Source organism: Cryptotermes secundus, unplaced genomic scaffold (genome assembly GCF_002891405.2).
Source record: "Cryptotermes secundus unplaced genomic scaffold, Csec_1.0 scaffold1705, whole genome shotgun sequence".
Lineage (NCBI taxonomy): Eukaryota > Metazoa > Arthropoda > Insecta > Blattodea > Kalotermitidae > Cryptotermes > Cryptotermes secundus.
In genome coordinates, this window is record NW_019718639.1 from 1,550,333 (window position 1) to 1,577,930 (window position 27,598).

Below are 27,598 nucleotides of genomic sequence, written 5' to 3' on the forward strand. Positions count from 1 at the left end.
GGGCAGGTTTTCTCCGAGTACTTCGGTTTCCCCTCCCAATCTTCATTCCACCAATTGCTCCGCAATCACCCTCACCTGTCATCTGGAGCTGGTACAATAGGCCAAAGTGGCAGCAGTACAAAGGACTTAGTCCCACCCCACTAGCAATAAAAGAATAAAAAAGAGTGATTGTAAAGAGGGCGTTAATAAATCCAATCATTCAATCCAGAACCCCTTATTATTAGTCACGTCCATAACTCCTCATCATAAACAACTGTAGAGAACACAGTTTCTAACAGCACCTCTATTGTGTGTTGATTCACTGCTGTGGAGACGGGTTTGTGATCGTTACATAGCAACGGGTCTACCCGTTAGATTATACAGGAGTAGGGACAGAAGGAGAAGACACAGTAGAGGAGTAAAACGAATATATACACAGAAAAATGATGATGACTTTGAAGGTGAAATGAAGAACGAGGTATGAACGAGAAAAGAACAGCAAACTAGATTTTAATCACATTGAAAGCAACGAGAGGAACTGAATGGATTTACATTCATGAGGGAAGCGATAAGATGAATTTCATTCGCGTGACCTGGGAGCAGTTTCCTCGAAGCGGTGTGTGAGTAGCCGTCTGACCTGCTTCGTGCAGCCAGTAGGACGTCACGGTGACCACGATAACAGCGAGTGGCGGCGCTGTGAAACAGTTCACGTGGGACTACACTGTTTTCTGTTTTAGCGTTCCCATGTTGCTGACGCTCGCATCTGTTAGTGTAAGAGACTTCCATATAAACTACTTTCGAATCTCAACAAAGTTGCAAGTTATGATTCTTTTAATCTTACGTGATTTTCCTCCACTCTTTAGAAAAAAAAATTATCTGATTAATCCAGTAGACTTCCTATCACTATCACTTCCTTCCGAATCCACACCCAGTCCAATTTCACGATATGTAAATCTCAATCGAAGTTAAACTTGTTGCAGGGCTTCGCTTAGTGGGGGAGTGGAGTCCAGCTAGGTCCACTCGGCGCGGCGGCCACTGATTGGTCTATTGTAGCCTGCTCCGAGTGATTATGATGATGGATAATTTGGTGGAATAAAGATTGGCATGGGAAACCGAAGTACTCGGATAAAACCCGCCACAGTACCACGTTGTCCACGATAAATCCCACTTGACCAAACCTGGGATCGACCCCGGGCCGCCGCGATTGGGAGCCAGCGACTAACCGCTTGAGCTATGGCTCGGCCTGCCGCAGAGGTTCTGGTGGCTTCTTAATTACATCACTCTTCAACATTGAAGATGGAGGCGATATGTTACTCCGAAACGTAGGGCCCTCTACAAATTACACGTCCCTAAGAACCCAGACAAGCATCGTTATCATCTTTTTCAGAATCACAAATCCTAAATATGAAGTGAACTCGATTCACTGTATACTTTGCCCTTAAAGGTGCAGTCTGTCCTCATAGAGCGCATGCGCAGATGTCCTCCATGCAAGTTCGCGAAGTTGGTCCGACTATATAACTTGCGCCAGCCTCCTGCTTCTTGTTGCCATAGTAACCCTAGTCCGTCGTGCACAACAAATTACCAGTACCTTAACTTCCTACATAAACATGAGTTAGACTGTAACAATAGAGGCTTGAAGTACGCAATGCAAACGGAAAAGTTTGAGATTGAATAACTCTCTGCTCAGTTTATTGAATTCGCAGTTACATAATTCAAACTGAAATTGCTGAGGCAGGTTGCTAGCGGCAGTGTAAGTTAACAACGAAACAAAGGAAAACACGTATTGAAAGTAGACACGGTGGACGAGGTACACATTTGTACTGGGAATGAACACAGAACTAACCTTTCTACACTTCCAGCGCTACAAACATTAGTGGATATCCCGACTGGCATGCGGGCTCGTATTCCAAAGGTATCGGGTTCAAATCTTGTCCCAAACACTGTGCACCCTGACCGAGAATTTCGTGTCAAATTCCGGGATCTGGCCACAGTCGATTACTTCCAAATCCTTTCAAATCCTCTGTTCACCAGTCATCCTACCAGTCGGGGGTATATATTCTGAGCTGCCGACAGCGTTACTGAGTAAAATATAAAATGTTCAAAGGTTACTTTTGGTCTCAAAGTACCATATGCAAAGCCAGTTAAGTCCAATCCAAATATTTTCTTCACATATATTTAAATATTGTTTAAAAAAATTTGCATTTTCCATGCGCTTTCTTTGCATGTAGTTCTTTAACTCAATAAGGCAGAACCCGTCCTGAGAAGCCAGAAGTTGCTCAGCCACTCAAGAAATGCCCACCTTTTACAAAACCCGAAAGCCCGTAACTGTATTCACAGCAACCCATCGCTCTTCCTTCAACTGAACAAAAACTGTCAGGTCCACATTCATACGTACTTCCTATCTTTAAGGTATATTGTCACGTGTTGGGTGTATAACGCGACAAATAACTTCACGCCTTATTGGATATAGCGAATTTTATTGCACACTCCCTCATACAATCACACAGTTTACATTCTCACAACTACTGCTATCTGTAGTATTACAATTACTTGACTGCATACTCTTCCCTGGCCAACTCGTAACTCGTAACTGACTCGTAACTCATAGGCTGCTGCCTTGAGAACTCGCTTCAAAGGCTGCTACATTTTAACTGACTATGTAGGCAGTGTAGTGCTCTTTTAAACCCTCAGCCGGACAACGGGGAAACAGTTACGTAATAGGCACCGCTGTTGTCTGACGCTGTGTTTGCCGATAGCCTAGCAACGATGTTGGGAGTTGTTTACGGCTACGTAGCAACTGCGGCGTCCCGTGTTACGTCACCGCTGTTTACTCGTTTGCCTAGTAACCGCTGCTTACTCGCTTTGCTTAGCAACCAGCGTGCTGGGACTCGGCTCACTTCGGCTCCGCTCGGCACGTCACGGCTGGCGGGGAGGAAGGGGCGTCATCCATAGCGCAACACTTCACAATGTTTTAATATTATCCTACCATTTACGTCCTTGTCCTCTCTTTACTTTAAGTTTTCTCACCAGATTTTCGTCTACTCTTCTCTCGCATGCGTGCTACATGCGCAGCGTATATCTTCCTCATACTTCTAATTCTATTTCGCTCTATTTGTGCTGTGTGTCCATTTCAGTACAGTTCTAACAATGCTTCGAAATGAGGTGAAACCACAGCGATTCCCGTTATGTAATTTTTCTGTTACTCATTTGAGTCCATACAAATAATTGTCATAATTATAATATATACTTACTTACTCATAGAGCTGAACCTTCTGGAGGAGCCGTCAATTCTGCAGCTATTCAAGAATTTCCCAACATTTTCTGGAACCCGAAGGTTCATTATTGTGTTCACAAGAGCCCTCCACCGGTCTCTATCCTCAGCCACATCAATCAAATCCATACTATCTCATCGTATCTCTATAAGATCCATTTTAATATTATCCACCCACCTATTCCTTGGTCTTTCCAGTGGTCTCTTTCCTTCTGACTTTCCCAGCAATATCCAATACACATTCCTCTTCTCCCCCATTCGTGCTACATGTCATGCCTACCTCATAATTATAATATATTCAGTCCTTAATTGTAGACCAATACATTTTAGAGGATTTTATAATCGTATGCTGCTATGAAAATTAAGTTTACAGCTTGCACATTCTGTACACCCGTAACGGACACAGAACATTACCCCCGAGTGCAGAGTTATAAATAGGGAACGCCTGCCACGCCGCGCTTATACTATCCGCTCAACTGTGTTGTCAGAGAAGTTGCCGGTCCCTCCCGGCGACGATCGGAAAGCCGCGTCACAAAGTGGGTCTGATCTATGCTCAGCGTAGCGATCACTGCAGGAAATACACAAATCGGCTGGGCTTGGGGCTCCAACAAACTGTAACCTAGTGTTCTGGGCACTCCAGTAATTGGGTTTGAAATGCAAGGTTGCTTTTGTTTGTCCCGTTTCGCTTTCTTTATCTCCGTTTCCTTTCATTCATTTTATCCTTTGTCATACTTCTCTTCCTTTCTCGGTTTCCTTTCAGAAATACATACACAATTTTATGCGGAAATCTCGTGGAAAGCGGTTACTTTGATAATTTCGAGGGATACTGCCATTAATATGGAAACAGATCTCAAGAGACCCGACTGCTACGGAGAAGGTTTTGGGGATTTTGAGGCAAAAGTTGCCGTACAGTGGCATTACGAAATGTTTTGGGCAATAATACTAGTAGCATTCTCCTGAATTTAGGAGCTTTATATTACGGAAAATGACGCCATTTATTCCGGTATAAGTTCACTGATATTTCATAATACTATATTGGCATGTTCAAGCCGGTCACGGTAGCCGAGCGGTCTAAGGCATGCACTGTCTTCACTCGCTCGGAAGCCGGGATCGTGGGTTCGAATCCCACTCAGGGCATGGATGTTTGTGCGCGTTTTTTTGTGTTTGTCTACAGGTAGAGGCCTTGCGACGAGCTGATCACTCGCCCAAGGAGTCCTACCGCATGTGTAAGATCTAGTTAACCGAAGTGAAACGGGGAGTTTCATGGAGGTAGGTCTAGGCCTAAATGACAGTGAAGATGATGTTCCTCCGAAACGTCAGGGCATAACATTCCAGAGATAAGTAGTATTCATAGTCACCTTTGCGAGAACTTCAAATCCAAAAGAAATGACTGAACTCCATCTTAAGTTTCTAAGTTCTTCTAAAAGTTCCAGCAACCGAAATACACATTTCCTTTCAATAAATCACAAACTGCTTTCGACAAGGACGAGTCGAAGCGGAAGTCAGAAGAATGTAAGTACCATGAAGCAGAAGGTAAAGTCGTGGAAACAGGCCACTTGTTCGCAGCAGCACGCAGTCGTGCTGAGCGAGACGTCCCTACTTCACACTGCAACAGTGTGCCATGTCTCACTGCTCGCTACGTTCTCTAAGGGTGGAATGAAAGGTAGGGCACAATAGTTCGTACAAGATTATATGTAGAGGTTAGGTTGTAGGCTCTTATCCGGGAGGTGTTCCTTTTGAATCTCGATTGAGACACACGCTATACAGACCTAGATTTTCAATGGTTTTCTTGGTCCCTACAAAAAAGTATTGAGACAGTACGTAGATTAGACCACATTATCAACATTTCAAGTCCTTTCCAATTCGTTATTTATCTATCATCCTACCATCTGACTCCGTACATTCTGGATACCGGAAAAGCATCATTAAAAACCCAAACAAGATTTTTTGTACTACCACTACTGCTGATACAGCTACTACCAATACTACTATCATTATAAAAACAACTACTACTACAACTACTGACACTATTACTACTGTCACTGCTACTATATGTGTTGCTACCACCACCACCACCACCACCACCACCTCAAATCAATCGCTTACACTTAGATCCTGAAGAAGGAGGTAGTGTTTGACTGCGAAATAGCAGTGAATGTCTAGTAGAAAACGTTTGTCGCTTTCCAGAAGATAATATTGTTTATGATCATGAAGTGTGAGTTTCAAGCCAAGATTTCGCAGCTTCACACGTATTCCAGTCTTGCACGCAAACGCTCTCCTCAGGGCACGCAATGATGACAAAAGATCGCTAGGGTAAATAACAACAGAAGAATGGAAGCGATCCCTATCGAGGAACACAATTCAACTGTTCCGGAATAAGAGTATTATGGAAAAATGTGAAATTCTTCTCCTGCCATTCTTTTCCGGGAGAACAAAGCGACAGAGAGAGAGAGAGGTAGGATGCAGACGCGGTTTTACTCTTTGTATTCGTGACCTGATCCTCGCCACTGGCTCGGGAGGGCTGAGTACAAGCGAGAGTGGCGCCTACACTCAGTTGTGTAAGCCGGTTGCCAGGATACCGCGACTTGCGGTCTAAACGCGTCTCGGGTTTGCATGGCGCGACCACAGCTCAGTCCTTCATGGTAAGCCAGTAGATTATGTATTGAGCTACTTGAGAATTTCCCAGCATTTCATGCAACCTGAAGGCTCATTACTGTGTCCACAATGCAATTAATTCCACAAGTTTCCCATCCTGTTAAATCAAAATTCTCTTTAACATACACGTAGATCCGTTGCTAGGCTACAACTTCTAAAGAAGCAGCTATGCAACAGCAGTTACTAACGGCTTCGTAAACAAGCATGTATTCATGGCAACAATTGAAAACAGCAATAGAGTAACGGTGTTTTCTATGTGGTCCGTGCCAATATGTTATGAGCAGGACAGTTGGGAGGCGGGGTCGAATACCTCGACCGTGGGCCTCCGAGTCGTAGGAGGCGACGAAAAAGGAAGTCTCAAATCTGAGAGTGTAAAATATTTTCGAGAGTCCCAAGAGACTCGGACCCGAGAAAGACTGCGCTGGCAGGTGCCAGCAGCATATGTACAAAATACAGACCCATCCTCTCATTTCAGAGGGCACCCCAAGAAAACAAGACCGTAACTGTCAAACAGAAACAAATATCTGGTCATGAGACCCAGATGGGCTCGACACCAAGAATTACTGACTGACTGACCATCAGTCGCAATATGACTTTGACTTTTGAGTGGAGGGGAGTTTCGTTCGTTCGTTCGTTCGTTCGTTCGCNTCCGCCGTTTGAAGCCGCTACTAAGCAACAGCTAGTGAAGACGTGACTGTGGACACAATTGTGCGTGTCATAGTGAACTGTGAAGTGTAGTCACGGGTTGTAACAAGGAGTCCAGTTAAACGGATTACTAATCAAAATCGCGTCCATAATCACTCTAAAATGGTATTATCATTTCATCTGCGCCTATTTTTTCCCTTGTGGTTCTTTATTTTCGTTTTTTCTATTGAAATTTTATATAAACTTTTTCCATGCGTGCTACAAACCTTACCTATAACATTCTCCTTGTTAGACAGTTATATTTTATGGCAAGGAGTACAATTTATGAAGCTCTATATTATGTAATTTTCTCCAGCCTCCTGTCACTTCATCCTTCTGAGGTCAACATATTCCTCTCAACACATCGCTTCTCGCGTCTTCCCTTACTGTGAGAGATATAGCTTCGTACCTATACAAAACTGCAGACAAACTTACGCAGAAGACACTAGACTCAACTCGGTTATCAATACGCTATGTACATTAGATCTGCACTCCACACAGTCGATCTTTTTTAATCCTCTATCTGTCTTCATTCTGTCTCCCTTGTTTCTTTGTTTATTCTGTCTCTCATTTCATCTTTCTCTCCCTTGTACTCGTACTTGAAATGCTGCGTAATGAAGTGGAAAAAACAATTTAAGTTTAAAGGCAAGGCCTGATGGAAATTCTGCAGAGTTTTGAAGTGAGATATTTTTAAAGCTGTAAGATTGTTTTTTTAAACATCTGTCATTTGCATGTAAATTTATTAATATTTTTAAAATATCCAACAGAAATTATTTTAAAGTTTCATGTTTCTTTGCACTATGTAACATGAAATTAATACATAGTGGTGACACCACGTCTATCAGTCTATTCCCATATAGACATCCTTAAAACTCTCACTCAGTTGGGCTCAATCGGTAGAACTAGTAAGTTCCACCTGAAGATGGAGACAGATTCCAGTCTCCGAAATATTATGTGTTTTAAATACAAACAGGAAGATGTATAATGTCCAGAAACGCAATAATTATAACAAACGCCTGGGTCTCATTAAAAATAATATGGTTAAACCATTAAAATAAAATGGTAACTGTGTAGGTGGGCGGACAATATTAAAATGGATCTTAGAGAGATAGGATGGGATGGTATTGATTGGTTTGATCTGGCTCAGGATAGGGACCAGTGGAGGGCTATTGTGAACACGGTAATGAACCTTCGGGTTCAATAAAATACTGGGAAATTCTTGAGCAGCTGCAGAATTGGCAGCTCCTCCAGAAGGACTCAGCTCAATGAGTGAGTGAGTAAGTAAGTAACTGTATCCACGACCTGCTTTAGTATCAAAATCACTCCACTGTGACCATACAATTTATTTACGTCTTCCGTACAATTATTCCATTAAAAAGCGATCATTTCCCTACACAATACGAAATGGGGAGCAGCTGCCTTTGTAGTGAAATAGGATATGGATTTTTAAATACCATTTACATTAATCTTTATTCACGTCCACCTTATAAGAAATTTATTGTTATAAGTAATGTCTAACCCTTCCTGCCGCGCTATGGCCTTGGGGTCGACTCAGCCTCTGACAGAAATGAGTACCACGAATTGTCCTGTGGGTATTATTTTTCTTTATTGCTAGTGGGGTGGGACTAAGTCCCTGGTACTGCGGCCACTTATGGCCTATTGTACCAGCCCCAGATGATAGGTGAGGGTGATTGTGGAGCAATTGGAGGAATGAAGATTGGCAGGGGAAACCGAACGGAGAAAACCCGCCGCAATGCCACTTTGTCCACAACAAATCCCACTTGACCAGACCCGGGACCGAACACGGGCCGCGGCGGTGGGAAGCCAGCGACTGACCGCTTGAGCTATGGCGCAGCCTTTACCTTTATCTTACTCCTATAAGCGATGTATTGTGTTTTTGATAACAATAAACGACAGCATGTGCTTCGTCAGCTGAGTACTGGAGTGTGTTACGAGTTTGAAGTTAAGCAATCAATTATATTTAAATGAGACTTAGAACAAAACGCATTCTGAAACTTTTCAGCTGCAAGTAAAGTAAGCCTGTAGAAGGATGTGGACAACACAGTACAGAGCATCAGGAAAGTGCATTTCGTCATATTCGGACAAACACGGAACTAGGGCACTAAAATGTCGGGCGATGGTCTGAGAAGGAAAGAGCAACAGACCGCTGCATTCTCTTCTGTGTCCGACTGCTGACTACAAGTCACTTTGCTTCCCGAAGGCCATATCGACACTGGCATTCTTGCTCTCCGCCTGTCTGCAAGCAATTACTGGCATGGTTACTAGATTCCAAGTGGCAACAGCGTGCTTCTCATGCAACCTTCCCGATTTAAATATATATAAACAGGTAACGCTATCCCTGTAACAGGCCGTGGAGGCCCATAAGTTTGTGAGACGTCGAGGCTCCCACATTTACCAGACAATCGGCTAACAGATGGCAGTAAGGTTGTCAGCCTTACGTGCCGGTCGCCCTTTAGCCCCAGGAAGATTCCTGGTACTCATTTCTGTTAGAGGCTGAGTCGACCCCAGGGCCATAGTGCGGCTGGAAAGATTAAGTCATTGAAAAATCTAGTGACCTCATCGGGAACGGAGCCCGCGACCTTCCGACTTGTAGCGTAGTGCCTCAACTAACTACGCTACCGCGTACCTCTCCTGATTTAAATATAACAATTAAATCACTGCTTTTGGTACCCCAAATTACCAATCCGAATAATGCAATTCTTGGCCAGAAACCCCAGGTTCCATGGGTCTTGTCCACAATGGTTCACAAAACTTATTACCTAACCTGATCGTTCACGAACAGCAAGGCAAATGAGCATTCCTCAGGTTCTGTATATCTTGAGTTAACAGAAGCGGAAATGAGGAAAGAGACCGCTCTTGTTTCGGTTATCGAAACGGACCCAAAGATCGATATCCCCCGCGTGGGTTGTCACATTTCAGTGCCATATTTCACTATGCAGCTTTATGGATATACCGATACCGCAGAGAGCACAGGCGGAATGGTCTGGCGTTAATGCGCCTGCGCGTGCGTGTGTATGTGACTATATTCACACTTCCGTCTACAAACGCGATACTGAAACAAAAAGTATTGTACATCACGCAAGGAGATGGAACGAGATTTGAAATTCAGATCGATTTCAGTTTCATTTCTCTCTGTCGTTAACTGAAAGTTCACGCGACGTTCACGCAGGCCATGGAGGTTGTGTACAGCGGGTCACGGGAAACAGGAGCACGTCCGGTGACAATTAATAAAGTCCCGATACCTCAGATAATATATTCCATCTACTATAATCTATAAACTATACAAACGAATGCGGTTCGTAAGATTTGTCAGAGCGGCCTAGTGGCTTTAAGAATATATTGTAACCTGTTATCTTAGGGCCATCGCCGGGACAACGACAAATGAAATACCCCGAACCGTTGTATGGGAATATCCGTAGAAACGAGTTGTCGTTGTGTAACAACGGATGAAAACAAACACGTTAGCGGTGTATTTCCGAAGCAACAGATTGCTGAAACCGCGGTAACGAACATACAACACTGGTGTTCTCTATCCAGTCCGGAACCCGCATATAACCCCGTGTGGAGGCGGGGTCGAATACCTCCACCGTGACCCTGCGAGTCGTAAGAGGCGACGAAAAGATAAGTCTCAAATCTGAGACAGTAAGATATGGTCTCGAGTCCAAAGGGACTCAGACCTGAGAAAGACTGCAGTGGCAAGGGCCAGCAGCATATACCGTATTTACGCATGTATAGGCCGCAGCACAATTTTCAGACAGAAATTATAGAAAAAATAATTTTCTTGGAATATTATTTCAGGAGTAGAACACCCTGTATTACTAATTATGAATATATATTTTTTTTAAATGAAGTGTGATTTCGAATATTTCGAATATAAGCCGCACCCCAGTTTTCCTCTTGAAATTTTGGCAAAAAATGTGCGGCCTATACATGCGTAAATACGGTATACAAAATAGAGACCCATCCTCTCATTTGAGAGGGCGCCCCACGAAAACAACACTGTAACTGTCAAACAGCAATAAATATCTCGTCATGAGACCCAGATGGGCTCGACACCAAGAATTACTGACTGACTGACCATTGGTCGCAATGTGACTTTGACTTGGACTTGGCCGAGGCAGTGAAGTTCCAGCAGCCGCCGAAGTCAGTTCTTAGTGTAGCTCCGACTAGAACAGAACCAGTCCGCATCCGAGGGCTCAAGTCACTTCAGCAAGATCAGCGGTGCAAGCAATAATTGTGATACTTGTACTTGCAACTGTGAGTGAGTGTCGCCAATATACAGCTTCGTCAAATCCAAGATCCATCGTTATTTGTGGCGTTACCGAGGCAACACGCAACAATATTTTATTTGAGTGTTCTTTATTGTGTACTCATTTCTTCCTATGCGTATACAGAACTTGTAAGCGAAAGATTAAGCACTGATTCGCGTGTTATGTAATTTAGGGTTACCATACAAATGAATTGTCGAGAGACTGACATGTTGCATGAACATAAGTTATGCAATACTTCACGAACAAACGAGCAGGAATACGGAGAATTCAGAGGTAAGTTAAGATAATAAATTTTATATAAAATATTTATGCATGTAACTGAATCATACGATCCAGTGAGCATGTATCCTGCATCGAATTGAGGAGGATGTTCCTGGTTCAAATCCTGACTAGGATATTTGCAATCCTACCATGGTTTATCGTAGATTTTCTCATCCCATTGAAGCAAATGCCTCAACTGAACCTCAAGTAAGGCTAGCACCGCTTCGATCCACATGATTTGCAGTTCATTGCCCACTAAAAATGTTATTATTTCACGGCATATATCTAAGCCAGTGAAAATGACAATAAATATATCATAAATAATTCTATCCCTCAATGTGTCTCATAACTGATGGGATTACGTTATATATTTGTTGTTCATCAACTTTGCTATAGCTTTATGGCCATCTTCATAACTGACTAGTTCCATAACGATTAATTTATGGCTGAAACAAATGAACACCAAAGACAGTAAGACTTGTACACACATATAATTTAGGTGCACCATTTTACGACCTTGTCAATATCTAGAAGATATAACGTCGAATATTACGATTAAAGATGCACGACAGATTGGAAACGACATGAAGGAAATTGTGGTACCCTGATGGAGATGTCTCGACTTGGATTCGAACCTATCACCTCTTATTTATAAATCAAGAGCTTTGAAGCTATACCAACCCTCTCAATGTACATGCAGTTGGTGAATTCTGAGTTTTGACACGAAGTGGTGTAAAGGAGGAAAGTGGACGGGACGGAAACAGACCTATATTGTGTCTATTTTCGAATTTCTTGAAAGCCTGGGTACTAGAGCTCACAGTTGTATGTACTGCCGACTGAAATTATGTGCTTCTTGATTCGTGAATCTGAGAACTCAAAACAAGACAGCAGCCCCTGGGCAGAATGTGACGCTCCCTTCTAATGGACGACGCCTGAGATGCGCCGGTATGATACGGAACTGGTCACGTTGCTGTGAAGTTAACTCTCTCCATCCAACAGCATCTCGCTGTATCAGGGCATAACTTACTTCGGGAAGACGCCCAAGAGAATCAGCAGAGAAGACGGGGCGACATATGTTAAGAACGGACGTCGTCATTTATTTATGGAGGTCACGCAACGTCAGGGCGTCGCTAGAAGTGTTCCCAGCTGGGGAGGTTTCAGCCAATTTATCCAAGGGGATCAGGTGTATCACGCAAAGTCTGTTTACTGCCTTCTTGATGTTGATTTCTAGCTTGGACTATTTTTCGACCATGAAGATGGAAGCGGCATATTTCTCCGAAACCTCATATGTCTTTCTTACATCGTATCCCAGAAGATATTCTTCGTAGCTACAAATGTGAGAACCTCAGAGCTTAATATTCATTTTATACTAAACCATTTGTCTGCTGTGCGTCTTCACACTGTCATTATACGTAACTTGATTGATGTAAGCAGGCTGGCTCAGCGGTAACGCTGGAGGTGTTTTGTTCCTTATCTCGGACGTGACACCGGCTATTGTGAGCGAGAATGTTTCGTGGTTTCTCTTCGTTCTTCCAGGCAAACAGTGCCTTTGTACATAAGTTAGGCTCAGACCACTTCCTTCTAAATCCTTCCCAATTCATCATCCATCTATCAGTCCACTATTCGACGTTATATACTGTAGCTACCGACAGGGTCACGAAATGAAACACTAAAAATATAGTTCATAATCCAAGAGATATTTTTCCTTCAAGAATTCCAACACAGAATTTTGCATTCTCCTCACTGAACTGATCGTAACATGACCCGCTTTTTTGCACCTTGGTTCAATCCTCTTAACAATATTTGTAACGTTTCGAAAGTATGTTTTGTACTGTAAAACCACGCCCAATCCAAAGTTGTAGAACCCCCCCCCCGTTATCCGCCACTCCGCAACCTGAGCATAGAATCATGCCATACTGAAGAGGGACACACCATAAAACGCTTAAAATTACTGCCTGCTGCCTTTTTGATGCTTCATTCTTGCTTGGCTTACTTTTAAACCCTGAAGAAGGGAGCGATACGTTCCTCCTAAACGTTGACAGAATTTAAACAGACTGCGTGTATACAGCGTTACAGCCCACGAGATAGAACTCTTCGGTATTATAGGGTAAACAAGTAAAACTGACCCTGTGCTTGAGTAATTAGTCACTAAGTCGTGAAAGCGTATGGGGGGAGTGGATGTATTGATCCAGGTACTATTTATCTCGGCGTTAGTTGGAGATTAGTTATCAGCTTAAAGCATAGGTCGCGTTACCCTCTGTACTCTTTGGACAGGAGGTTGGGTGGGCCCTTGGAGAAGAGAAATATCTTCCCACTAACGAGACTCGAACTCCGACCCCTCAGCCGTTCAGCCCGTAGCCAGTCGCTATACCGACTGAGCTATCCCGGCTTCTGAATATTATAATGACCCTCTTAATATCACCGCAACTACGCGCCGTTTTCTAAGGATGATCTTGAGTTGTGGGCATTCAGGTAAGGATTGGGCTTAAGCTGGGACTCCACTTTCGGGCCTTCTCTGACTGTCACAGAGCGAACCTGTTAGGCACTGGGGAAACAGTGACAAAGAGTGCAAGTTGCGATTGGAACCAAGCACAGATGCTGGTCAAACCTCTCAAATTCAGCACCAATTCTGGTCCGGCACGAGTTTAGTTTGCCAGATGGCCACATCCCGCCACCGGCGCTAGGTTTCCACTGTTTACAGACGTGAATAACGAAACGGAATGCTTACAGCGCGAATATCAGCGATATGAATTGCACCGCCTTTGATACTTGTCCTTGAATATGGGTGATTTGTATATTTTGGTGCCTTACTATACTCGTCACCAGTAAGTTCTAAAAATCTTCTTGCTACCGGATTTGAAAGGCCCAACCTGTATTTTATAGTGTAAATTCGACTGTGTTGGTACTCACTGTACAGCCTCTCCTGGTCACTCAGGGGCGGCTCGGCGATGACGTCATTTCCGTCGTCACCGTCCACAGCTGTGTACTGGGAGAGTGGAGTTGGAGTGGGAGAATCCTCCTGGACGTCTATGCCGTCATCGTCTTCGACGCCTGGACGCCGTCGTATCAGACGAGAGCTAGACCACGGATATTCGTCTCCTCCAGGCAAGAGCAGCGGAAGCTCCCTCATCTTCACCTCTGCATTTGTCTACTTCCGACACACTTGGTGACCGTCTGCAGTTGCCCTTATATCTCACCTTTTTTCCCTTTATGATCGTCTGTAGTTCCCCTTATATCTGCTCTTCAGTTCACTAATTATCGTCTGTAGACCTTACGTCACAATCTAACTCAATTATGATCATCTGTATTTGCTCCCATATCTAAGTTTAATCCATTACGATCTCATGGAATGTCCCTTATATTTGAGTTCACATAATATCTTTTATAGCTGTTGTAATATGTTCTAATTCTCGTATGATCGTCTGTGGCTGCCTTCAATTTTCTTCAATTAAGTCAGTTTCCTTGTATCGGGGGTTCTGTCCCCCAAACTGACTGCCTCTACTTCATAGCATCATTCTTTGGCCTCTCGTCTCGCTTAGTCTGTATCTTTAGTCTAGATTTTTTTTCTAATCTGTGGGGGCAAATGGTTTATCTGTGTTCTGTTTCTGTGCTACCGTGGAAATGGAACTTATTATATCTGAAGATCAATTCCAAGAAGAAATGCGTTCTTTTATTTTCTAATTAATTGTTAGTTCATTTCTTCCACAAGTCTGTGGACGAGTGCTTCTCCTCTGAAAGATAGGTATTTTTTTGTTTCGCAGTTGTCAGCACTGGAGGAGAAGACTGTAACCAATTTGCCTGCAACAATAAAAAAATCACATTTTATAAGTTCAATTTTAAAATTACAAGTAATAAGAAAAGGAAGTTAGAGAGAAAACAAGATACAAAGAAACAGAGAAATAAAGGAAAATAGCAAAGAATGAAGCAGAGAATATCTTCCCAAGGAGAAAAAATAAAAAAGAAAACCAAATATATTTAAATAAACAAAAAATTCAATATGAACATGATGCCATCTAAGATCTTCCCACCTAATTAATTCACTTCTGGCAACCAAAACAACGAAATCAATGTCAGTAAAAAGTTTATCTGATTAAAAAAGGAAATATGGTAGGATTCTGAAAGCTTTGCCATAAATTTTGTACATAGATATTGATTTACTGGGCAAAGAGTTAAAACAAATTGTTCTAACAGTTTACTTCCTCACATCAACTGCAATATTTTAACGTGTAGCTGTATAAAACTATAAAGAATTCCTGCGGCAATCCGAACTTCAAATGAGGAGACAGAGAACCCTCTCGGTACGTGCTTGGTTCAGTGATCTGTCTGGGATAAGTACTTAACCAAGCACTAAGTACCTAACTCTCTGTTACCAGACCCTGAATCAATGCCGAAGCCAACGACAAGATCCTGAGCCAGTTCAGTCCTCACTCATTCCTCAAGTGCCACTTCCTCAGCTGTATCATAATATTTTTTTCTCATGTTTCCTTCTAGGTTTTAAGTGATCACTTTCCGAGAGTATTCGTCTCAGAAATCCTTTATTAATTCTTTTCCCCTGGTTATAATACCCCTGATATATCAACCCTATTTCCATATCTCATTTATCTAGTTTCTAAATATTTCCAAGCTAACGTCCTGCTTCAAATCCCTCTTTTTCCTTACTATGGTGTGTGGTAACGTCGTCAACTGATTGGTTTATTGTGACAGTCCCGGATGGTAGACGAGTATGGAGAATTTGGTGGAATGAGAATTGGCAAGGGAAACCGAAGTCCTCGGTTAAATCCCGCCCTAGTGTCACTTTGTCCACCACAAATCCCACATGACCTGGGATCGAGCCCTGGACGCCGCTGTGGGAAGCCGACTACTAACCGTATGAGTTATAGCACGGCCGGCCTGATCACTCCTTAGGTTTCCTTGAATTTTTGTCTATCCCATTTTGGCTCTAAAATCTTCTCAAGTTATTCCGTCATGAGAATATACGTATATAAAGTCACGTGTTTGGAATTCAGAAGGGTTACTTCCATAGAAAACCTAGAACATACCGTTGCGTAGGAAGTAACAATAACAGTATTGTAATTCTAACAGCGAGTCTCCATGGTTACAACAGAAGGTTCACTGCGTAGCAACGGCCGCAGATATATAAGAAGGTAATGCATTCGCCGAGACAGTCTTGGGATAGCCGCCGCTGAAGAGGGCTGGGATCCAGCCATGGGCAGACACAGCTGGACGATAGCCGCCGTAGAATGCAGCCGAAGTGATACTCTTTGTATAAATGCGTTCGTCAAATCCGAGAGCTACGTGAAGTTATTTGTCGCGTGACATACCCAACACATGACAATATTTTACTTTTACATTCAAATTTCGGCCTCTTAACTGAGCCGATGCGAGACCTCTTGACCGTCATATTAGGCCTTCAACAAACGTGGGCAGATTTCTGAGGGATGGTGGGGGAAAGGTCATTTCAGCTTGTGAATATTAAAAGAGAATTTTGTCAGAAATTGGTCCAATAATCCGCAAAGGTTTACGTTATAGAAGTCGCTGATAACTCCCACGTCTTTACTGCCTGGAATATCAGGAGGGAATGTAAGTTGGGGCGTAACATTTCACACCCCTCCTTTCGAAGCATTTGCCATTGACGTGAGCGTCATTGGCGCAGTCAGCGAGATCACCGCGAGATAGTATTTCTTCTGTGCAGTGACAGTTGCGCAATAACCGTTCCAGTGATTTGCGGGATAAAGCTGGTCGAGTGTGAGGGACTCAACACGTGTATCGTCACCTGAGTGCTAGAGTGTACTATGTCAGTCAACATCAACTTTTCGGTAAACTGGGTTGGAAATTGTGGAATCAACTACAATTTCAACGTTGCTTAGAAAAAAAGAATACATCCTGAAATCTGACACTTGCAAGTAAAGTAAGCCTATGGCATTAGGCCGTGCCATAGCTCAAGCGGTTAGTCGCTGGCTTCTCACTGCGGAGGACTGGGTTCCATCCCGGGTTAGGTCAAGTGGGATTTGTGGTGGACAAAGTGGCGCTGGGGCGGGTTTCCTCCGAGTACTTAGGTTTCCCCTGCCAATCTTTATTCCACCAAAATCTCAATCATCATAATCCCCCGGGGCAGGCTACAATAGGCAAAAACAGTGGCCGTCGTGCCGAGTGGACCCAGCTGGATTCCATCCCCCACTAAGAGAAGCCTATGACATTGTGTGAAGATAATGCAACAGAGTACAAAGTATCAAAAGAAGTGCATTATTTCATTTTCGCATACGCCTATATTCAGATGATATTTTAGTGGCAATTAGACGTCCGTGTTCCACATGCGACGTCAGACAAGAAACCTCACGCAATAATACAGGATGATGCATTTATAGCGACATAATGTTCGTTCGTCAGCTGTGTATTTAAATGTGAAACAGTAATACAGGGTGTTTTATAATGGGAAGAATTTCGTAGCTTCTTCAGTCCCTCCAACCAGTACTGCGTAATACGTACACATTTTAAATTATACCACACGCGTTTCCTTTCACATCCTTAACACTTATTTCATTAGATGCCATGTGATATAAGCAGAAATAAAATTATCACCATCGCTAAACCATTATGGCGAATGGAGCCAGTGAAACTGAAGTTCCAGATATTGATAGCCTTACTTCTAAGAGGCTAATTTCACATTCCGGCCGTTTTTAGCGAATGAGGAAAAATTCCAGCACCAAGAACAGGAAGGCGAGTGGTTAGAGAATCGGAGTGGCCACAGTGACGAAAGAAAATTTTCTGTTCCTACCGGTAACTGAACTACAGTCAACAGGTCAGAGGGAAGTTTTTCAGATACTCGTCTATCTTGGCTCACCTCATACATAAAGTAAACAGTAAGTTCTGTTGAAACGAAGACTTAGGAGCATCGGACCTGAGAATGACTACTCTGGTGAGGATCAGCAGCAACTGCAAACTACAGACCTATCATCTCGTCAGAGAGGATCTCATATAATGACTATGAAAGCAAATATTCTGTTGAAAGAAATGCTGGTCGTGAGTCTCAAGGGATTCTCGCCAAAACAAACTGATTGGCGGTAAACCGACAGTCCTAAATTAACTCTGAATCTAACTCAGCAGCAGTCTGGAAGGGAGCCGCCATTAAGGAAGGCTTTGAGCATGAAAGCAGAGGACAAGCCGTTGTTAGAAGCCGTTACCAGGAAACGTCTAGTGAAGACACTGCAGGTCGGAAGAGACTTAACTTGTGCTGGAGTGACCGGTAGAAAATGTAAATTTACGATGGCTCCATAATTAAGTGTAATTACGAGTTGTGTGTTAAAGTGGTCAATAAATCCAGCATCCAATTCAAAAACGCCGGAAATAAGCACTAGATCACATGACAATACAAATGTACGAATCTTCCGAAATAAGGCTAAACTGGATGGAAGTGAAGACTGAGTTCAGTTGTCGGATGTGTGCCAGACGGTAAGGACGTAAGCGGACAGTGTTAAAACCCATTACCAGGAAATGACTGGTGAAGATTTAGAAGAATTTATATGTGCTGTAGTTACAGTGAGACTTGCGGTGTGTAGCTCTGTGAGACACTTGTAGTTGCGATCCATAAGTAGTCCATAAATCCAAGTATCCAAAACCCCGTCGAGAGTCCCTCATACATGTGAAAATACGAAACGAAGTGGCAAGTGCCGGCAGGGGCTTCGCACTTCCTGCGTTAGATATTTCAGTTCGCGTTATTGGATAATTACTTGACTGTCCACTGGGAACCCAGAGCGCTGTAATAGTCCCCAGGGCTATATCGAACACGATACAAGGCACGGGGATCAAAAATGCGATGGATACTGCTCAGTTGGCCATTTTCTCGCGATCTGGAATTTGCAGGACTACAAGTTATGAACTTGGCGACTGATAAAGAGTCACGTGTCTACAGACTTTCTAGACATGCGTTCGGGATGGTATACAGTTCGAATATCATCCGGGTCAGCGGCTACTCTAATTCAAGTCTTTCGAGATTTTACTAATTTTACAATTAAAATATACCACGACCGCCTCCTTCTAAATTCTTTCTGTTCCGTATTCATTATCTTTCCATCTCTTCCATGTCTTCATATTCTGGCGTATAGACCCGTTGCTAAGCAGTGGCTGTAAACAGCGACAATTGTTGCGTAACGCCCGATACTTGCACGCAACAGTATAAGAACGGTGTTTTCTATTGGTTCGGGCCGCGACGTTGCTATGCAACGACACGATACATATACCTCTACAACAGTAGAAGGGTTGTGTTTTCTGTGTGGTCCGTGGCGAGATGTCATCTCGAAGAAAACTGGAGTGACCCAGGCAAACTCGTGTTGAGGCGAGGTAGAATGCCTCCAGCTCGACCATGCGAGTGGAAGTCTCAAGTCTGAGACAGTAGAATATGGTTGCGAGTCCCAACAGGCTCAGACCCGAGAAACATTGCGCTGACAAGGGCCAGCAGCATATACACAAGACAGACCTGTCCTCCCGTCAGAGAGGGTGTCCCACAAAACAAGACCATAACTTTTAAAAGGTAAAAAATATCTGATCATGAGCCCAGATGGGACTCGACACCAAGGCTTACTGACTGACTGACTGACTGACTGACTGACNTAAGACAGACCTGTCCTCCCGTCAGAGAGGGTGCCCCACAAAAACAAGACCGTAACTTTTGAAAAAGTAATAAATATCTGATCATGAGCCCAGATGGGACTCGACACCAGGACTTACTGACTGACTGTCAGTCGCAATGCGACTTTGACTTAGACTTTGACCCAGGAAGTTCTCAGTTGAGAGTTCAGTTTTGTACGGGAGACTGTGAAGAAGATTTAGTTGCAAGAGTGCGGCTTTGAAGGGAAAAGTTTGTTTGCTGTGGCTGCAGTGAGATTGTTATAGTTGCTGTGTTAAAATCCGTTGCCAGGAAACGGCTAGTGGAGATTTTAATAGACTGATAACACTAGCCTGTGTATATCTGTAAAGCGTAGTCACGAGTCGTGTGTGTATAAGTGGCCAATAAATCGAGTTACCAATCCAAACCCCGTCTATAGTCACACACTTATACGTTAAAATACAAAAGAGGAATTGGGCTAAGCTCTAAGGCTCATTTCTTTTAATCTGGAGCATACCAGTTCGAATCTCTGTCTGGACACCAACCGTCCTAAATGAAGAAATTTCTTATTTAGTTCGTTTCCCTTGGCAAAATTATGGGATTGAAACGAGGCACTCGGACTTGTGTTTTGTATTCATGAGTTATAGGCAGCTGAGGTGAATTTCAATATCTGTGAAAGCTTGAAGTAAAACAAATGATTATAAATACAGACGCAAGGACAAAGCTCAGAATTCTCTTATTGAACCAAAAGAATTTAAGAGAACAGAGATGAATGTGAGCTATATCCCCAAATATGGATTGAACTCGGCACAATTTTAACTAATTCTCTAAAAACATTTCTAAATTTCTTACATTTTAATATAATAATGCGAATAAGTGATATATATGTATATATTCCGTTCGTCGAATTCATAAACAAGTTACGACGCACAAAACATACGTCGAAATGTGGGAAGAGAGAGAAACAGATGTACTCGTAGACATAAAAAAGACAGGAACTGGCTAATAACTAATCCTTGAATGGAACGCAAGCAGAATAAATTATTTTAAACCTAAGTACATACGAGCACCGACATGTGTTATACTGCTAAGAATATATTTAATCACCCTGTTCCTAAGGGGCTGCGTGGGATGAAGACGGTGACGTCACCTGCACCTGAGGGGCATACTGCTTCACAGCGGTTGGGCAAGCAATGCTGAGAGACCCTTCCATTTGAATTACGTCAGGTAATAGAGTTAGACACCTCAGTATTACCTCAGTTCGTTATTGCAATTACAGCCAGGAGTTCCGGGTGGAAGTCATAAATCCCGCCTTCCTGTTGCAAATCTTGCGTCGTTAACGTGTAATTCAGGCATTGAATTTATTAGCAACATTAAATTTAATTCAAGGGCTATGCTCTGAATTCGTTTGCCAACTGCTCACACTGGACAAGCACGTTCTTTTATAAATTCTCTTACAAAAGTGGAGAAAATATATAATTGGAACTTTCTCAAACAATCTGCTACTACATTCAATATACGCCACTTCAACGCGCAAACGCATTAATTAAATGTTTGTGATTCTACCGGCGGATTCCAAAGTATGTCTATTGGCCAGAGAATTATTATCTGAACGTGGTCTGGCAGAATGACAAAGCAACGAAGGCTGGTTCAACGTGGTTTGACCGCACGGTAATATAACGAAGGTTGACTCAAAGTAGCTTGGCCGCATGGCAAAAAGCAACGAAGGCTGGTTCAACGTGGCTTGACCGCACGGTAATATTACGAAGGTTGACTCAAAGTGGCTTGACCGCATGGCAAAAAGCAACGAAGGCTGGTTCAACGTGGCTTGACCGCACGGTAATATTACGAAGGTTGACTCAAAGTGGCTTGACCGCATGGCAAAAAGCAACGAAGGCTGGTTCAACGTGGTTTGACCGCATGGTAATATAACAAAGGCTGGCTCAACGTGGTTTGACCGGATGACAACACAACGAAGGCTGGTTCAACGTAGTTTGACAGCATGGCAAAGCAACGAAGGCTGGTTCAACGTAGTTTGACCGCATGGCAAAGCAAGAAAGGCTGGTTCAACGTGGCTTGACCGCACGGTAATATTACGAAGGTTGACTCAAAGTGGCTTGACCGCATGGCAAAAAGCAACGAAGGCTGGTTCAACGTAGTTTGACCGCATGGCAAAGCAAGAAAGGCTGGTTCAACGTGGCTTGACCGCACGGTAATATTACGAAGGTTGACTCAAAGTGGCTTGACCGCATGGCAAAAAGCAACGAAGGCTGGTTCAACGTAGTTTGACCGCATGGCAAAGCAAGAAAGGCTGGTTCAACGTGGCTTGACCGCACGGTAATATTACGAAGGTTGACTCAAAGTGGCTTGACCGCATGGCAAAAAGCAACGAAGGCTGGTTCAACGTAGTTTGACCGCATGGCAAAGCAAGAAAGGCTGGTTCAACGTGGCTTGACCGCACGGTAATATTACGAAGGTTGACTCAAAGTGGCTTGACCGCATGGCAAAAAGCAACGAAGGCTGGTTCAACGTAGTTTGACCGCATGGCAAAGCAAGAAAGGCTGGTTCAACGTGGCTTGACCGCACGGTAATATTACGAAGGTTGACTCAAAGTGGCTTGACCGCATGGCAAAAAGCAACGAAGGCTGGTTCAACGTAGTTTGACCGCATGGCAAAGCAAGAAAGGCTGGTTCAACGTGGCTTGACCGCACGGTAATATTACGAAGGTTGACTCAAAGTGGCTTGACCGCATGGCAAAAAGCAACGAAGGCTGGTTCAACGTAGTTTGACCGCATGGCAAAGCAAGAAAGGCTGGTTCAACGTGGCTTGACCGCACGGTAATATTACGAAGGTTGACTCAAAGTGGCTTGACCGCATGGCAAAAAGCAACGAAGGCTGGTTCAACGTAGTTTGACCGCATGGCAAAGCAAGAAAGGCTGGTTCAACGTGGCTTGACCGCACGGTAATATTACGAAGGTTGACTCAAAGTGGCTTGACCGCATGGCAAAAAGCAACGAAGGCTGGTTCAACGTAGTTTGACCGCATGGCAAAGCAAGAAAGGCTGGTTCAACGTGGCTTGACCGCACGGTAATATTACGAAGGTTGACTCAAAGTGGCTTGACCGCATGGCAAAAAGCAACGAAGGCTGGTTCAACGTGGTTTGACCGCATGGTAATATAACAAAGGCTGGCTCAACGTGGTTTGACCGGATGACAACACAACGAAGGCTGGTTCAACGTAGTTTGACCGCATGGCAAAGCAATGAAGGCTGGTTCAACGTAGTTTGACCGCATGGCAAAGCAAGAAAGGCTGGTTCAACGTGGCTTGACCGCACGGTAATATTACGAAGGTTGACTCAAAGTGGCTTGACCGCATGGCAAAAAGCAACGAAGGCTGGTTCAACGTGGTTTGACCGCATGGTAATATAACAAAGGCTGGCTCAACGTGGTTTGACCGGATGACAACACAACGAAGGCTGGTTCAACGTAGTTTGACAGCATGGCAAAGCAACGAAGGCTGGTTCAACGTAGTTTGGCCGCATGGCAAAGCAACGAACGCTGGTTCAACGTAGTTCGACCGCACGGTAATATAACGAAGGTTGACTCAAAGTGGTTTGACGGCATGGAAAAGCAACGAAGGCTGGTTCAACGTGGGTGACCTCATGGTAATATAACAAAGGCTGGTTTAACGTGGCTTGACCGCATGGCAAAGCAACGAAGGCTGGTTCAACGTGGCTTGACCTCATGGTAATATAACGAAGGCTGGCTCAACGTGGTTTGACCGGATGACAACACAACGAAGTCTAGTTCAATGTGGCTTGACCGCATGGCAAAGCAACGAAGGCTGGTTCAATGTACGTGTAGTTTGACAGCATGGTAATATAACGGAATTTGGTCCAAAGTATTAATTTGCACTAACATCCTATACGGGTACGTGCAATTACGTACACTTGATAAAAGACCAAGCATATTTTTAAGAGACAAACCCATCTTCTCGTCAGAGAGGATATTACATAAGAACTATGACTACAAGGATTCATTTGAAAAAAAATCTCAGGTCATGAGCCTCAAGGGGTTTGGCGTCAAGACGAACTGATTGGCGGTAAAGCGCCAGTCGTAAAGTAACTCTGGCTTTGACTTTGTGATTTGGGCGCATGACAATGCAGCAAAGGCTGGTTTATTAGTAATAAAGATGTATTCTGTTTATGGTCTGGGATTTCTGCCTTAGCATTAGCTGCAGCATTAAGATACAACACAAAGATAACTCAAAGGAACAGTCCTTCTTGTAGAAGCTGATAGTTCGTCAGATGGACAAAGAATCATGTCCTCTTAACTCCATGGTTTTTAGTCTTCAAGCGAACTATACCGACCGAGCGACCTCCGCTTGTAGGCGAAGTTAGTGCCAACCTTAGAGGATAGAGGGTGTCGCGTGGTCAGCGCAACGAATCCCCACGGCCGTTAATTTCGGTTTTATAGAACGGATCATGCCCTCTTACGGAACCAAAAGGTCCAATACTATGTTGACAAAAGTTAACATTTTAACCATGGACCTCAGTTTATAAGGGTCAAACTGCGGAGTCCGTGAGACAGATAAAAATCACGACATTTTGCTACAAAAAAAACTTGGCATATAATACCCAGTTTCAATAAAGGTCAAATTTGCATGAGCCAAAATGAGATTCATTAGTTCCTTATTTAAATATGTATAACGGTTGACTGCATGTTATTTATTTCAACTCTCTACTAACACACCCAGGGCAACATAAGGCACGCACGCACGCACGCACACATACACACAAAACATGACATGACATGTTACGATGCAACGAAAGTGAAACTGAATTAATTAATGCCCGGTATTTGTGTGCTTTCAGCCGGTCACGGTAGCCGAGCGGTCTAAGGCATGTACTGTCTTCGCTCGCTTGGAAACCGGGTTCGTGGGTTCGAATCCCACTCAGGGCATGGATGTTTAGTTTGTGTCTGTGCGTTTTTCTGTGTTTGTGTACAGGTAGAGGCCTTGCGACGAGCTGATCACCCGCCCAAGAAGTCCTACCGAACGTGTAAGATCTAGAAAAACCGAAGTGAACGGAGAAGTTCATGGAGGTAGGCCTAGGCCCACTGGGGCTGTAGTGCCAAAGGGGGGGAAAAATTTGTGTGCTTTCAGCATGAACCTCGCTTTCTTAGCAACAGCGAAGGCTAAAAACGCCAAATAATGTTAGATTCGCCACACGCTCATTGGTACCGGAAGTGCAGCTCCTCAGTGTCACAGAGAGGAACAGGAGATCGTGGGGGTCATTATTAATAATGTTTCCCTTGAACTCTACAAAGCGATTCCTAATTTAGCAAGTGAGCTTGAAAATAAAATAAATGCAAAAGACTGCAGATATAATTCTGGCCCTAAAGATATAAAGGAATAAATGACCGCGCCATAGCTCAAGCGGTTAGTCGCTGCTTTCCCACCTCGGCGGCCTGAGTTCGAGCCCGGGTCTGGTCAAGTGAAATTTGTGGTGGATAGATTGGCGCTGGGGTAGGTTTTCTCCGAGTACTCCGGTTCCCCCTGCAAAGCTTCATTCCACCAAATTCTCCATCATCATAATCACCCGGAGCAGGTACAATAAACCAATCAGTGGCCGCCGTGCCGAGTGGACCCAGTTGGACTCTACCCCCAACTAAGCGAATTTAAACAAAAAAAAAATATAAATGAATAAAGAAAGCTGTCATATTCATGGTTTTATTCCACATTTAAGAGTTTTAGAAGAGACTTAATATAGAGAAGGGCCTGGAACAGGTATAGCACGCCAGGGACAAAAAGTACGTACAAAATTATGGTTGTAGAAACTTAGTGATGAAGAGATATTTAGGGGACCAAGGAGTATATGAGTAGAATAATATTAAAATGGTGTTAAGGAAATTGATCAGAAGGGTGTAAACTGAATTTAAATGGCAGGTCATGGGGAATAATGTTGAAATATTCTGTTAGTTGACATTTATGGTTGAAGAGTAATGCGGAATGTCTTGCGTGGAGGTATACCTCCACGCATTCTTAATCTCAGTAATAGAAAAAAAAGGGGATAAACTTTAAGAACATTTAATGGACACAGGAGCCTCTCTGGATGAAAAGAGAAACAAAGTTACCCCTACTGGGAATCGAACGCAGATTACTCGTTCCCTTATCCCGTGGGCTAGTCACTATACTGACTGCGCTATACTCGACACTCTCTCTTGTCATATGCAGACACGACGTCATGCTGTGTGTCAGAGAACGGCAGTTCGTTGTACGGGAGTCAGTCAACGTCACTAACAATGTCCGTCAACCCGTGAAACAAGACTTGCCCGGTCGCCTCTGTAATTGCACGTGAGCACAGCTGATACACAGTTCTGTAATGACGACTCTGCCTGGAACTTGGACACAATTTGGCTGAATTGCACCAAACGAGGGATAATCGAATATGGGACTGAAATGTTGCAGTAAAGTTTTCAGGTATGTATTTGTCACTATTCGTCCTACCTACTAACATATAATATAAATTAGCGGTACCCAACTTTCTGAACATCGGAAATGATTATTTTAATATTTAGAAATTCTACAGCTGCATATCAGTCGCAGAATATTTTAACCAAATTTCGTACAAGCTGAAGATTACAATATTCCGGGATCTGATGCCGTGAAGTCTTGATAGAAATTTCCGGATGTTACTTAAGAAAATGCTGCTAGGATGTGGGGTAAATTTATCTTCTCATTCACAATGAATCGCTATATTTCCCCCAAACAATTCAAAGAACAAAGAATTAGACATGCATAAGAAATGCAGGTCCCACTAGGATCTTTTCACGTTTTTCTTACCACCTCCCTCACTTCAGTTTCTGGCTTGGTTCATTTTTCGACCTTGAAGATGCAGGTGACATGTCTTTGTGAAATATCTGCTGGTTTTCCAAACACAACCCGGCGTTGTATCCCCGAGACGCTGCGCAATAGCTGTGGTTAGTCGCTGGCTTCCCACCGCGGCGGCCCGGTTTCGATCCCGGGTATGGTGAAGTGGAATTTGTGGTGGACAAAGTGACGCTGGGGCAGGTTTTCTCCGAGTACTTCGGTTTCCCCTGCCAATCATCATTTCACCAATTGCTCCACAATCACCCTCAACTATCATCTGAGGCTGGTAAAACAGGCCAGAAGTGGCCGCAGTACAAGCGACTTGGTCCCACCCCACTAGCAATAAAAATAATATCCCTGAAAAATACGCTTCATGTATGAACCCCAAATCCTACAATTTCCTACGTTTTTTCTCTGAGAACAAATCCGCAAATTTCTTAGTGCTGATTCTGTCACATTGTGGCAAGCAGTCAAATTATTTTGATTTGAAATTCGTACGTCCACTGTAATACCAGACAAGAATGTCCTCTCTTCCCCCAAGCCAATACACGGAAGACATGTAAGAGGCAGCCATTAATTATGTTAACATCTCTTGCCATACCACACAGTGTTCTCAGTCCGCAAACCTCGGAGCGTATTTCTAAGAAATTAACGATCCAAACGTATTTTAATTAAAATTTCCGAAAAACATCATTACCCACTTAACTTCTCACAAATTATTTCTCTAGCAACATCTTGACTTGCGTCATGTTACCTGCTCTTCCCCGACTCACATCAAACTGCGCAGTGGAATGGCACCCAGAGGCGTGTTACACAAAATTAGATATGCCTATAATTTGCTGGCAACGTGCAGCTAACTGGATCAACGTCATCTGGTTGCAGGCGGCAATGGAATTTCAAAATTCTATAAACTCTAATCCTTGTAACAAATCCCAGAGGCTTTGTGAGCTGTCATGTTGACGAACGAGGCTAAAGATATCACGA

At 43.5% G+C, this 27,598-nt stretch overlaps 1 protein-coding gene across 4 annotated transcripts in view; it reads right to left on the minus strand.

Moving 5' to 3' along the window:
* Nucleotides 1–27,598, minus strand: part of LOC111863782 (synaptotagmin-15) — a 106,932-nt gene that overhangs the window by 47,075 nt on the left and 32,259 nt on the right. For all 4 annotated transcript variants that reach the window (XM_023850459.2, XM_023850470.2, XM_023850487.2 and 1 more), the window contains one exon: nucleotides 14,053–14,940. In XM_023850459.2, the coding sequence (XP_023706227.1) occupies nucleotides 14,053–14,272 (220 nt within the window). In that variant the 5' untranslated portion in view covers nucleotides 14,273–14,940. The remainder of the gene's footprint in view (nucleotides 1–14,052; nucleotides 14,941–27,598) is intronic.